Genomic DNA, 13359 nt, shown 5'->3' with positions numbered 1-13359 from the left:
ACATAAAAATAAATACCCGCACGGTTGTTCGGGTCAAAATCTAGTTGTATTTATTCCTAAGGAAAGGTGAATAGACCCAAAACTAAATGACAACATTTATAAATAGATAAAAACCTGACTATATTTTAATAGTTTCATTAAAAATATCTCTGTAATTAACCATTATAAAAATTGTTAGTGCGATATACGTAAAAAACCTACTAACTTCTCAAAATAATGCTATAGAGATGAAAGATGCCCCACTGTCATATAATATAAAAATTAATTAGTGTAAAAAATGGTAGTGGATGGGACTCATTTCTTCGGAGAGACTGTGTGAATGCCCCGGTGATCAGCACAAATCGAACCCAGGTGATTCTCCGTATCGGGGTCAAAACTCTCTCAAATAAACGCCACCACAACACCTAAAATAAATAGTATCTTACTAAACACAATTATTTCACTTTAATATCACTAATAAATAAAACATTAAGCTTTATATTTAAATTTCCTAACTAAAATATCATCAAATCATTATAACAAAAGTACAATAAAATCTATCGGTGGGAAGTTGACTGAGCAGTGTATAATCTGTGAAGTCGTCTCCTTCGGTATCTCCAAGCCACTTGTATTTGCGTAGCTGCTCGTAGCCTCCAATACAGAGACTCGTATCTTATGGCCCCTAGCACTCGATGGCTCCGTAGGAATCTCGAAAACAAGCTCGTTACGTCTTCAAGATCTGCTACACTCAGAGAAAACGCCTCCACGTTTGTCACGCATCTAACACTTCTGTTGCTAACCAACCCCTTTAGCGGCAACTTTACGCTCCTCCCATCTTCAAGTTTCAAAACATACTCAGTTTCAAGCTTAATGTTTCAACTTCTTAACGCAATAAACACATAGACACGCTCACACACTTATATAGCCAAAGCTGTTAGTAAAGGGACGTACCAGGGTTTACAGAAGAGCGTTCGAGGCACCAAGTGAGAAGTTCTTCACCACATACATCACCTTCTGATAAAGTAAGGACAGAACCGTCTTGTCCAATGCTCTCCATCTCACCTCTCACTATGAATACCATTTTCTCAACTAGACCTCTGCGGTGCAACACCGTGCTACTACTTATGTACGTCCTCTGTTTCAGCCTCTCCCGTATTGAGTCTAAGATTGATTCATCCATCAGCGAGAATATTCTCACCTGAAAACCCCAAACAACACTTCAAAACCTTATGGTTGAGTATCAGAAAATTGGTTATTATCTATACTCAGTATTTTAATAGTGAGTTTTAGAACTATATCTCCCTGCAAAGTACACAAAAAGAAATGGATTCTGAACTAGTGAATTGCATTATGCTTATTACCTTCTTGAGAAATTTGAAGAGATGACGTTTTGTATCTCTCCGGAGATCTTCAGGCATATTCTCAAAGAGCAATTCCTCGTTAACTCCTCTAGTCGCTGCCCAGTTGAACCGCTCTGCCTCTCGCACCCTCCTGCATTTTATTGAACAAACTACTTAGCTAGTTCTATCGATCGTCCCATTACATAGCCTGAGAGGCTAAGAATTCAAATGTATGACCAAAAGACTATTCAAATGAGATGAAAAGTTGCACATACTTTCTTATATCTTCTGGCAACAGTCTATGGCTCATCCACTGCTCCACGTCACGCCGTCTCAGCATCATTTCCATCCTCCTAAAACAGGACAAACACAAATCATCATCTCACTTGGTGGATCAATTGTTTTTCTTTTTTCTTTTTTTTTGAAACATTTTTTGATGGATTATATGTTTACCTTCGATCAAGAGCTTGAAGAAAGTTGTGCATATTACCAATAAGCCGTGCAAAAAGTAAAAGCCCTAGTCCAATGATACCCATTGTAAAGAAAACCTCCCCCACTGAGTAACTTGGTGATAGGTTTCCAGCAAGCGTGCTGATTTGCTTTCAGAGTTGTAAAAACAGTTTTACATTAGTTAAAGAGTGACTTAAACTATTAAATAGTTTGAACATCAATCAACCTAATAGAGCCTAAGTTACCTGGAATCCCCAAAATATAGAGTAACTGAATCTTGTGAAGATACTAGGTTGAGTAGTAAGATTCACTGCCTTCACATAGATCCCATACGAAAAACCACCCTCTTGAAAACAAGCATTGACACTTGGACTATCTCTCCAGAGAGCTTGTAGGGACGCTGATGCGTAGATGTTCCCACGAGCACAATCTATAAGATTCCTACGTTCATTCACCGAGTTATTCCCAGCATGCAACAAGCACTTCTTTACTCTCTGGAAAGACCAAAGAAGAGAGAGAGAGAGAGAAGAATCAGTAAAACTACTCGGAGTTTTGAAAACATACATACTGACTTTATATACCTCAAGTCCTGAAAAATACCAGCAAGATCCAACAGCATGACCAGCAAGCATGAAGGTTAGAAGGTTAATAACAAAATTAGCCCAAGCCGACTCAAATATGAAGCCGGTCGGTGTTTGGCCAGCAAGAAGAGGAAGAAGCCTATATAACTTTGGAATGTATTGTACTAGAAATGTGCTGCGTATAATGTGTCTCTCAGATCCTGCCGTGGATGTGCCCAAGTGTGCTGGTAATATCGATAATATCATTATCTGAAAACAAAGGTGAAATATACTGTAAGACAACGAAACATCTCTGAGTCGACAATACTCAAAGAAATATTTCAAGGGTTGATATTACAAAACCTGTGGAATGGGCAACACTATGAACATGTCAAGAAAAAACTTGCCTCGCAAGTAATTGAGAGCAATTTTTCTTGGATGATCAACTAACTGGCCAGCACCAACTATTCTAGACTCAGGAGCTACATAGGCCATTCGAAACTGCCACAAATATGAAAAGAAGAATAATATTAAAGCAAATCATTTCTTTACATAAGACTGAGACGAGAGCAAAGGAGCCACACCTGAAGCAGAATGTTAATGAAGAATATAATATCAAACATACTTCTAAGAGACACAAGTACGTTAGTCTTACTCCAATCAATCTCTATGCATTTGTTGTCCTGTAGTGTTCTCAAACTCATGAAAATCATATACAGTCAAACATGAGACTGATAGGGAAAGAGAGGGAAGCATACATGTCGGATTAATAAGAGGAAGACGAAGGTGGGATCTATAAAAATAGCCATCAAGCATGAAAAGGCTAGGAATCTAGTCCAGGCTTGTACGAATTTTGAATGAGGATTCATGATTCCAGGTACGCATCTACTAACAGAGGAAGCAAATCGCTTAGCCCAACCTCTAGCATCATCATACAGAGCAGTGTGGAACTAAACAAAAAAAAAAAGAGACAACGACAAAGACACTTGTATCAGTTATGTCACACACATACTTGGGCCTCAAGCTAAGTAGAAGCATACATACCCTGGAGTCAGAAACTATGGAAGTGTGAAATTCAGCAGCTTGGTGGTTGTAGTAAGAAGGACAAGTGGTACAGCAAGGTTCATTACACATCCCTAGTTGTCCAGACTTCAAGAGATTTCCATTTTTCAAGGCGGATTCATCTTCAAATGGAACATCAACTATAGAGGAGGAATCAGGAGGTTCAGTAGAAGGAGGAAAGAGAGACTCAGGTCTATGAGGACCAGGTGGTCTTCTCTGTGTTCGAATAGGGACTGTGTAGCCTAAAGCCACCTTTGAGTTGTCACATCCGTCAACTGAATAAGTTGAATCTGAAAGGGAAACGCTACGGTTCTTGAAATTGAAAGCCCTGGTGTGAGGACGAGATGTTGCTTCTGCAATGGAAACTTCGTCGTTTTCGTTTGGGGAAGCCATCCTCCGAGATGAAGAACGAGAAGTTGAATACCCGAAAAGCCTAGGGTAAGCGTGAGAAAGAAGTAAAATGACAGAGACTGATTTTTTTTTTTGGGTTTAGCTCATCAAGACTTAAGTGTTAGTTTCTTTTTATAAAGACAAAGAAAACATGGAAGTTTGCAGGAAGCTTGGATCTTTGTGTAAGGATACCCATCAACGAAACTTCAAAGGGTTTCGTTTAATAAGAAGTCAAGCAAAAATGTTAGAAGAGGGAAAACCTCAAGAAGCTCTCATTTGTGTTAATTTTAAAATTTTATCATTTCACATAAATCACATCAATAACGGTAAAAACGTTTTTGTCAAAACAACACAAGGCAAATCCCAAAAAGTAATATATTTTTTTATAAAAAAAAAACAAAATTACCATAAACGATAAATCATAATTCTAATTCTAATTCTGAATACTAAATCTTAAGTTCCAATCATTAAACCTAAATACAAAATATATATTTATTGTATAATTTATTATTTACATGGTTTACAATTTTTTTTATTTTAATATATTTAATTAATTATTCAGTTATAATATGAGCATTTAATTTAATTTTTAAATAATATGATATTTAGGAACTTATCTTCTGTGTACTGTTTTTAGAATAAGAAGTAGATTATTTTGAGAGGAAGTGAGGAACAATAACGAATTTAAGAGCGAATAAAGAAAGCCGCGTTTCTGAAGAAAATGAAAGCAAATTCTTTTGAATTAGTGTACACTCCTTTGTCTGTCCTTGAAAGTCATACCTTCACACCAAAAGCGACGTGAACTGGGTCCAGACTATGCTCCGACAGTTACCAACAGTCCACCATGTTTTTCAATACATAGTTTTGTAAGACCAGAAGCGAAATTTCTCTTTTGGCCCCTACAATATTTATAGATCTACCTGCCCTAAGCCTTATACTTGACCAGCTTGTGGTCAAGGCTGGCTCTGTTACAACTACTATTCTAACGTACCATAATTATTGAAATGTCAAGTGACGTATTATTTGTTATTATTGGATTCGCCAACTATAGTTCAATACTGGTTAGAATATTTCCTATCATAGAGTCTTAACGTCTGTTTATTCGCCAAAAAAAGCAAGGTCAGCATTCTCCAGGAACCGCATCTATTCACTTCAGACATCATGTAACCTGAGACCGTAGTGTACGATAAGGTCTCAGCCGGCTGCGTTGGTCTGGATAAGCATAAAGCCAAGAAGAAGGAGAACAAAACCGAAGAGAAAACTGAATGCAAGTGGTTGAACAATGTCAACCTCTTCTCAAAGTCCAATCTAGACACATCAGCTGCTGCTCCATCATGCTGCACTTTAAACTTGCCTAATTACTCTATCCTTTGTTGCATTACTAGACTATTAACAAGGCATTCAGCCTGGAAACTATATATGTGATTCCTTTACCGCAAATGTATGGTTTACATGACTAAGTAACTTATCTTAGTAAACACAACAATGTCATGATCTTCTCCACCCACAGATTCTTACAGCAGTATACCTAGACTGAATTTTGGAAGAAAAAAATAGAGAAAACAAAGGCAAAGAGATGACAATACTCCATCCGCAAAGTGGCTCTCCAGCTTGATATGTTCTTGCTATCGTCATTCATGCTAAAATCCGAAAGAGCAAACCACATAGTTGGTGATAGCTCTGGTTGGGAATTCTTGAGTCTTGACAAACTATACCAACTTGGACACAGGAAAAAGAGTTTCATGTGGGCCATGTCTTAGGTAGATTTTCTAATTCCTACACAAGGATCCTAAATACAGTAGAGTTTAAGTCCCGTCTCCTACATGTGAACCGGTGCTTCCAAGTTCCAAAACCCACCTCGCTAAATCTGCCTCTCTTCTTCAACAGTTTTCAACTACAACAGAGACCAGCATAACGTTATGCAAGTGAACTCTACAGCATACGCAGATTGTGGTACATATCTCTCTTCACCAAAGGAAATGACTCAATAGTTATACCAGAGGTTGGAGAGCACTGGTTCATCTGTGCAGTAGACGGCCACTGCGAGAATGGCCAGAAACTAAGTATCTATGTCACAGCTACTTCATCAGCTTTCTTTTGAAGGTTAGCAATCCAGACCTGCAAGGAAGTTAAAACAGCACCAATTTTTTTTTTTTTTTTTGTAGTTTGTCTCTAATTAACTCGTTTAGCTCCCTAGCACATATATCACTAGTAATGACTAATGAAGACTGAAATAAACACACAAAAATTGCAATATACGATGGAAGCAAAGCCAAGACCCAACAATTTTGTTAGTAAGATTCAAAAGTGTGTACATCTTCTGCTCAAAGGACAGGTGATGGTCGATCTATCTTCGATTGCAACATGAAGATAGAAGACAAAACCAGGTATGTAAATACTTCCGATTACGATTATTCAAATGTTTACATCTCGGCTGGTTTAACCCAAACTTTCTTCTCCTCAAAACGTACGTAGTCTCAACCAAATCCAAAAGCTAACTCGTCTCTTGCCACACTCGGCTATCTAAACGAACAAAAGAAAAGAAACACACTTATTGAAATAGAGTATTGGATATTTAAATTCAAACAGCCACATCACTTATGCAAAGTTTCCCCCACATCTTTCCAGCCACTCTGTTTCTTCTTCACATACACCTCCGTAAGCTTATCAAGTTCTCCTTCGGTGTCTCCAAGGCAGTTGAATCTTCCTAGCTGCTCGTAGCCTCCAATGTGGTGACCTAATGGCTCCTTTCTCTCTATGACTCCTTAGGAATCTCAAGAACAAGCTCGTTATGTCTTCAATATCTGCTACACTCAGGGAGAAAGCTTCCACGTTTGTCAGGCACCTAACAGTTCTGTTGCTTACTAATCCTTTCGATGGCATTCTTGTCCTTGTTCCATCTGCAGGTTTCAAAGCGTATTCGGTTCCAAGATGCTCTGTTTCGTTTGAGTCGAGAGTTATGAGCACATAGAGTCAACAAGGGATGTACCAGGGTTTAGAGAAGAGCGCTTGAGACACCAAGAGAGGAGTTCTTCACCACATAAGTCTCCCTCTGTCAAAGAAAGAACAGAACCGTCTTCTCCAATGCACTCCATCTCACCTCTCACTATGAATACCATTTCCTCAACTACACCTCCATGGTGCAAGACCGTGCTACTACTTATGTATCTTCTCTGTTTCAGCCTCTCACGCAGGGCATCTAAGATTGATTTATCCATCATCTGCAAACCCATAAACATTTTCAATCATCTTCCCCTTCTAATCACAACTGTTTGAGAGGAAGAGACCCAAAGCTGAGAAAAATGGAACCTGATGTTTACCTTCTTGAGAAATAAGAAGAGGCGTCGTCTTATGTCCCTTTGAAGGTCATTAGGCATATTCTCAAATAGCAAATTTTCGTTAAATCCTCTGGTAGCAGCCCAGATGACCCACTCAGCCAGTCCCACCCTCCTGTTGAAACTATTCAGTTAGCTTCATAGCTAGTGGCATAACAAAGCCTAAGGCAATGTAATTCTTTAGAGATCAGCTTGAAAAGCAAAGTTAAAGAGGCACGTCCACATACTTTCTTATACCTTCTCGAGACTGTCTATTGTGGATCAATTGCTCCAAATCAAGTGGTGTCAGCGGCAGCGTTTCCGAATTCCTAAGATGGGCAAAACACAGTCAACTGACTACTTTGTGATTTAGAAACCATCCACAATGTTTTGAGATATATATTCTTTTGTAAAATTATGAAAGTTATTTACCTTCGAGTTCCAGCTTGAAAGAAGTTTTGCATATTACCAATAAGACGTGGGAAAAGCAAAAGCCCCAGTCCAATAATCATCATAGTGAAGAAGACCTCCACAAAATTGTAATTTGGGACTTGATTTCCAGTAAGTGTGGTGATTTGCTTTTGAGAATTGTAGACAATTGACAATAGTTTAGAATTCCATATATGCATCCAGTGTAAACTAGTTGAACAGTTGTGTAATAAACCGAATTTACCTGAAACCCCCAGAAAAGAGAGTAAGTATATCTCGTGAATAAGCTAGAATGATTGGTGAGGATAACCACCTTCTTGAAAACAAGCACTGGCATCAACTCTCCATGCAGCTATTTTGTGGGCATCAGCACGATCACAATAAATTAGTTCTCTGCATGTGTCAGAATTACCGCAAGCATCTCGAAGGCAGCTAGTAACTCTCTGAAAGAGACCAAAGAAAAAAAGGGAGGCAAACAGTGAGAGGCACAGATAAATCAATAGAAAGATATACATCTTCTTTTTGGTTAGGACAAGCTAAGGATATTAGATATATTTAAATTAAAATATAAATTTTGAGAATTTTGCCATACCTGCAGACCCAAAAAATACCAGCTAATTCCAACAACATGACCAGCAAGCATGAATGTGAGAAGATTAATAAGAAAAGTCAACTGAACTAGGAAGAGCCAAGGTTTTAGCCTAGCAAGAACTGGTAGTAGTCTACCCAACTTTGGAATGTACTGGAAAAAAACTGCAATATGTAACAAGATGTTTGCATAGTTGTTCCCAAATGCGTCTAAGTTTTTCGGCATAATCCGACATATCCATATCTGCAACCAAACAAAGAAAAATAAAATGAGAAATCCGTGGGCAAATGAACATATTCCAACTAAACGTAACAATACCTGTGGAAGTGGAATTACTAAGAACAAGTCTAAGAAAAACTCTCCTTGGAAGTAACGGTAAGCAATTTCTTTTGGATCATTAACCAACTGGCCAGCACCAAAAACAGTAGACTGAGGAGGCAAAAGGAACTGCGACAAAATATGAAAGAAGAAGAAGAATCAAAAGCCCACATATTCTCTTGCTCAAAAACAAAATGGAAGCAAAATGAAACACACCCGGAGCATAATGTTTACAAAGAATAAAACATATGTTGTACTTCTAACTGTTACAAATGCTTTAGCCATCGGCCAATCGATCATAATGCATCTGTCGTTCTGCATTAAGAAAAATGGTTGTAAAAATAATACTTAGACTAATGCTAAACATGAGAAGCAAAAAAATAGAGATATATATATATATCTCTAAAGAATAACATACATGTCTGGCTTATTATCAGGAAGAAGAAGAGGGGATCTAAAAAAAGAGCCACCAAGACTGACATGACAAAAAATTTCGTCCAGATTCTAAATAACTCGGAGTGGGGATTCAAGACTCCGCTATAAAAAGATGTAGCAAACAGCCTACTCCATCCATTAGCATCATAATCAATGGCGGAAGAAGTGATTGCGAGGGAAACACTACGAGATGAGTCTGAAATTGGAAGCATGTGAATATCATTCTTCTCGTTGGGGGAAGCCATTTCGTAGCCTAGAGAAAAGTTTGAAGAAGAAAAGAAAGATACCCAGAGAAAGAAAAGACACTAGAGCATAATGAAAATTTGCTTACTGAAGATGAAGCAAAGATTTTTAAAGAGTTTTGGAGAAATTGAGAAGAACTAAGGAGTAGATGACTGAGTGAGGGTATTTTATAGGAGGATCAAATCTCGTAATTTTATTTTATTATTAATCGATCGAGAAATTTAAGGTGTGTGAACACGAGAAAATAAGACACGTCAGAGACATTTCCAAAGACATTTGCGAAGACTGACTTTTAGGAAAGTTTTATTATTAATCGATCACAAACTCAAAAAACATATCACATATGCGAAGACTGAGACGATTTTCGTTCTTTTCTTTTTCCCCTCCAAATACTAGAATTTTCTTTTTGAATATATATTAAATTTATTCAAAAAATACCTTTTTACAACTAGTGCATCAAAGATTAAAAAAATGAAAGAACACTAAATCTTCTAAGAGAAAAACCGAAGAGTTATCTTGTTTCAAGCCACAAAGTGAGGCCTGCTGCAAGCTTATAATTCCTCTGTTGACGGAAAGAAACGATTCCGAACTTGTCTATCTACCATTTTCGCAAGCGCTACTGCAGTAGTAAGGGTGGCTCCATGTCTCCATGCCTCCAAATAGTAGATTAAATATTAAATATTGAAAGATACTCTCTCCCTTACAGAAAAACAATGTTTAAGAAAAAAAAATATTTCAAAAAGATATTTTTTTACATTTTTAATGCATTTATGACTAGATTATAATAGTAGATTGTAAACTTCCAAAAAGTTAACTAAATTGAATTTCTGTTGTATCAAAACGGAAGCATATCTATAATGTGATGTAAGAATCTTCTTTTAGCGTTTCAAGTTTAGTTATTAGCTTCCATTATTAAATTTTGATCGGATAAATAGTGAATCACAAAATGATTGGAGACCACTTATTCATCTGTGCAGCAGACGGCCACTGTGAGAATGGCCAGAAGCTAAGTGTTGATGTAGCTCCTTAAGTAGCGTTTATGAGTGATAACCAAAGTTCCGAAGATATGCAGGTTGTTGTTTGTTTCGTCTCAAGTATCAAAATAATGTCACTAACTAAATTTGAAGTACATCATCCTTAGTGCGCCATGTCGCAAGGCACAAACCATATCGCCACGCGTATTAGAAACACAGATATCATCTGAATAATACAGGGGTCCAATAATATATACAGGGTAATCTCGTTAGCTCTTGATATACTAGTAATAACCTATGCAGCAGTTTTTGCAACTCTTCTACGCAAATAAACACACATTTATTGCAAAAGTCTTGCATAGACAGAAGAATTACCCTAAATTGACATATATTTCGTGAGCCTTACTAATGATATCTGTGTCGATTAAATTTGCAAAATGGTTGTGTCGATTTATCTTTGTATGCAACATGATGACCATGAAGATTGAAGACAAAACCAAAGAAGTCAACAGCAACCATATCTAAACATACTAAAGTCTTCACTATTCATCACTTAACATATACAAAATAAAAAACTGGTAAGGAAACATCACCACCAGCGTTTCAGCATATCATAACTGGGGATCAACGTCATCGTGTTTGTTTAAGAACCGGAAACCCATAATGTATCTGTACTCTCCAGTGCCAAGACAGCGAGAGCATTCACATAACCCACTCCCTCCACAGCTCCTGCACCTGTGACCAAACAGTCAAAAAGTCTTTTAACTTTCTCAACCAAACACCAAAGATACAATACTAAAAGAACATCATTTTTACCATTTGGGCCACTCTCCTCTTGGAAGCATCTCCATATCCACGAAATTAGTCCTCCCTTTGAATCATATACATCACAAACATGCAAGCAAACATCATAAGATGATGAGACACTAAATGTTGAGAAGCAGAGTTCGTTACCTTTCCCGCTACAATTGAAACAGTCGACTCTTCCAGTTCCATGGCAGATTACGCATCGACCCTTCTCCTTTCTCCTCGTCTTAGCGCCACACTGTTAAATCTCAGAGCTCAAAGCTTATCCTCGTTTTCACATCAAACTCTTGACAAAGAAATTGAGGAGATTTTTTTTCACCTGAGTTGTGACTATCCATGAAGGTTTGTTGAGATAAAGTATCGGTTTTTCCTGCGAAGATTTTGAATTTGGAACGCCTTCCTCTCGCCGGACAGACATCGCCGCCGGCAGTCGCAGACACGCGCTCGCCGCCATCTGTGTGCTTCTTCTTCAGCCGACGCAACTGACAAAATCTATTTACTTCTCTGTTCCTCTTACTCAATCTACTCTCTTCGGCTTAAGGCCCATATCACTACTGGGCCTGTATTAGACTTGGCCCTTAAGTCACCTAACATTGAGATATAATCATACAAAGTACAAACCAAAAAGTGCTGAAAATGGACTGTTGGAAGTCATCATTGCTGTCTGTTTCTTTGGTATTGTTTATAGTATTAAAGGAGTCTGGACCAATCAATTGATGTTACTTCTTTAACAATTCAAAATCATAAATACATATTGGTGAGTTGTATTGCTTTTTTCTTTCGGTCCAAAGTAATGAAGATGTCTCTAAATACAGAACTTAAAAATATTTAAAGACCAAAAATATATAGAAAACATAACAACTTCCATTAGCTGACTTTTGAATTCACATCTGCCACCCTGTTTTTGACCCATTAAAAAAGCTCAATCTTCTTCCCATCTCTTCTCTTCCTGTATCATTTACATTTAGAGACTTAGAATCATAACCTCAGATTTACAGAAGATTAAAGACTGAGCCTTACAGTCGAAAGTAGCCCAGCTTGAGGGTGGTGCTATGGTGGTACTTCTATTCTGATACAAGTCTCCAGAAAAAATCTCATTCTTTTGGCTTGGTTTCTTAACTTCCTTCCCCAGTGGTAGAGGTAGAGCATACAAATTCTCCTTCATATCCACCGAACCCTGCATTGAAGAAACAGTTCAAGATTCTTCTAAGAAAGTATTCTTGATTCTTTCCACATGCCATTTGACTATATACCCTGAAGAAGAGAAAGGCTAAAAAATACCATACCGCTCGGATTCTTGTTTCAGGAGGTGTTACTTGAAGAACATGCTTAAGAAGGAGATCTTCATCAAGGGAAAGAGTTCTTGCTTTCCTTGGAGTTACAGGCTTATATCCACTCTCTACCAAATGACTAACTTTGCAGCTTAGCTGGCTAGCTATAGGAGAAGGTTGAATCCCTCCCGGTGAAACCCATTTCTTCTCAACGTATCTAAGAAACACACAAAAAAAAAGAAAGAAGCAAGGTTTTGGACTGGTATGTAGCAGATGAAGAATGCAAGCAAAGATTAGCAAATAGAAAAGAAGCAATTTACTTGGCTCTTATGAAAGCGTCGCTTGAGCTTCTCTCGAAATGAGGAGGCAGTTCTGACTCCCAATACTGATTTGCCTTGGCATTACCGGTAGCTAAGAGACGGAGAGAAACAAGAATGTTCAACAACTGAATAGGTCATTTATATTTACTACAAAAAGAGGAGCTTACATTGCATGAAAGAAACCTGATCTGGAAGCCAAGTATCCAGAGTGATAGACCTTACCTGTTTTCAAGAATCATCGCTAATCTGTATGATCCATGTTCAAAACACAAATGAAACGAAAGAAGGAAGATTTGGTGAAACCTGGGAGATGTGGACACCAAGGCTGCGATGGATACCAGAGCACTGCATACATATGAATATCCCAAGGTTCACACTTGCCCATCTTGGTGCCCTGTTAGATCCAACAAACACACACAAAAGCTCTTATCATTCTGTTTGAATGACGATGATTCACAAATACAGAGACAGATGGTATCCCTCATGCTTACTTTGATCTACAATCTGCACATTCTCTATTGTCTGGTTGCTTTAAAAGTGCTTCCAATATCTATAAGAAACACATTAACACACAAATCTCTAAGGACGGGGAAAGTAAAAAGATGCAAAATCGAAAAGATGGGAAACCTTTGAATGTTTGGCGTTGAGCTCCTTGGAAACAGAGGCCTTCCCGTTCATTCTTATGAAAAAAACAGAGAAGCAATCAAAAAACTCAAAGCCAAAGTTTGTAAGCAGAGAGCGAGAATGATCTGATTTCTCAAGGAAGAACGGACTTCAAGGAGAGAAGACAAGGAAGAGAGTTTCTCGTTACCCTTTTATATCTGTGTGTCCGCGACACGTCAGCTCTTTCTCTATCTCTATTTTTTGTTAAATTTAGT

The 13359-nt window shown here is 37.9% G+C and overlaps 3 protein-coding genes and 1 pseudogene across 3 annotated transcripts; all 4 read right to left on the bottom strand.

The window, feature by feature from the left end:
* Window positions 1–233: 233 nt before the first annotated feature.
* On the bottom strand, window positions 234–3923 carry LOC130495981 (putative cyclic nucleotide-gated ion channel 19). The gene is made up of 11 exons (XM_056987674.1): window positions 3374–3923; window positions 3088–3279; window positions 2914–3012; window positions 2693–2830; window positions 2351–2599; window positions 2015–2263; window positions 1773–1918; window positions 1595–1672; window positions 1341–1470; window positions 931–1177; window positions 234–814 (listed from the first exon to the last, which is right to left on the bottom strand). The coding sequence occupies exons 1-11, from the start codon at window positions 3782–3784 to the stop codon at window positions 537–539; spliced, it is 2217 nt and encodes a 738-aa protein (XP_056843654.1). The 5' UTR covers window positions 3785–3923; the 3' UTR covers window positions 234–536.
* Window positions 3924–6169: 2246 nt separating this feature from the next.
* LOC108805686 (probable cyclic nucleotide-gated ion channel 20, chloroplastic) lies at window positions 6170–9111 on the bottom strand (annotated as a pseudogene).
* Window positions 9112–10585: 1474 nt separating this feature from the next.
* On the bottom strand, window positions 10586–11382 carry LOC108809660 (uncharacterized). Its single transcript, XM_018581819.2, has 4 exons — window positions 11210–11382; window positions 11038–11128; window positions 10900–10954; window positions 10586–10818 (listed from the first exon to the last, which is right to left on the bottom strand). Exons 1-4 carry the CDS (start codon window positions 11342–11344, stop codon window positions 10695–10697), a joined length of 405 nt encoding a protein of 134 aa, XP_018437321.1. The 5' UTR covers window positions 11345–11382; the 3' UTR covers window positions 10586–10694.
* A 225-nt stretch (window positions 11383–11607) lies between these two features.
* Window positions 11608–13319, bottom strand: LOC108813039 (probable ADP-ribosylation factor GTPase-activating protein AGD15). The gene is made up of 8 exons (XM_018585469.2): window positions 13109–13319; window positions 12973–13031; window positions 12785–12875; window positions 12649–12703; window positions 12482–12572; window positions 12177–12378; window positions 11911–12067; window positions 11608–11839 (listed from the first exon to the last, which is right to left on the bottom strand). Coding segments are annotated over exons 1-8 (708 nt in total). The 5' UTR covers window positions 13160–13319; the 3' UTR covers window positions 11608–11837.
* Window positions 13320–13359: the final 40 nt, after the last annotated feature.

This window comes from Raphanus sativus, chromosome 6 (genome assembly GCF_000801105.2).
Source record: "Raphanus sativus cultivar WK10039 chromosome 6, ASM80110v3, whole genome shotgun sequence".
Lineage (NCBI taxonomy): Eukaryota > Viridiplantae > Streptophyta > Magnoliopsida > Brassicales > Brassicaceae > Raphanus > Raphanus sativus.
This window is presented reverse-complemented; position numbering and strand designations above follow the sequence as displayed.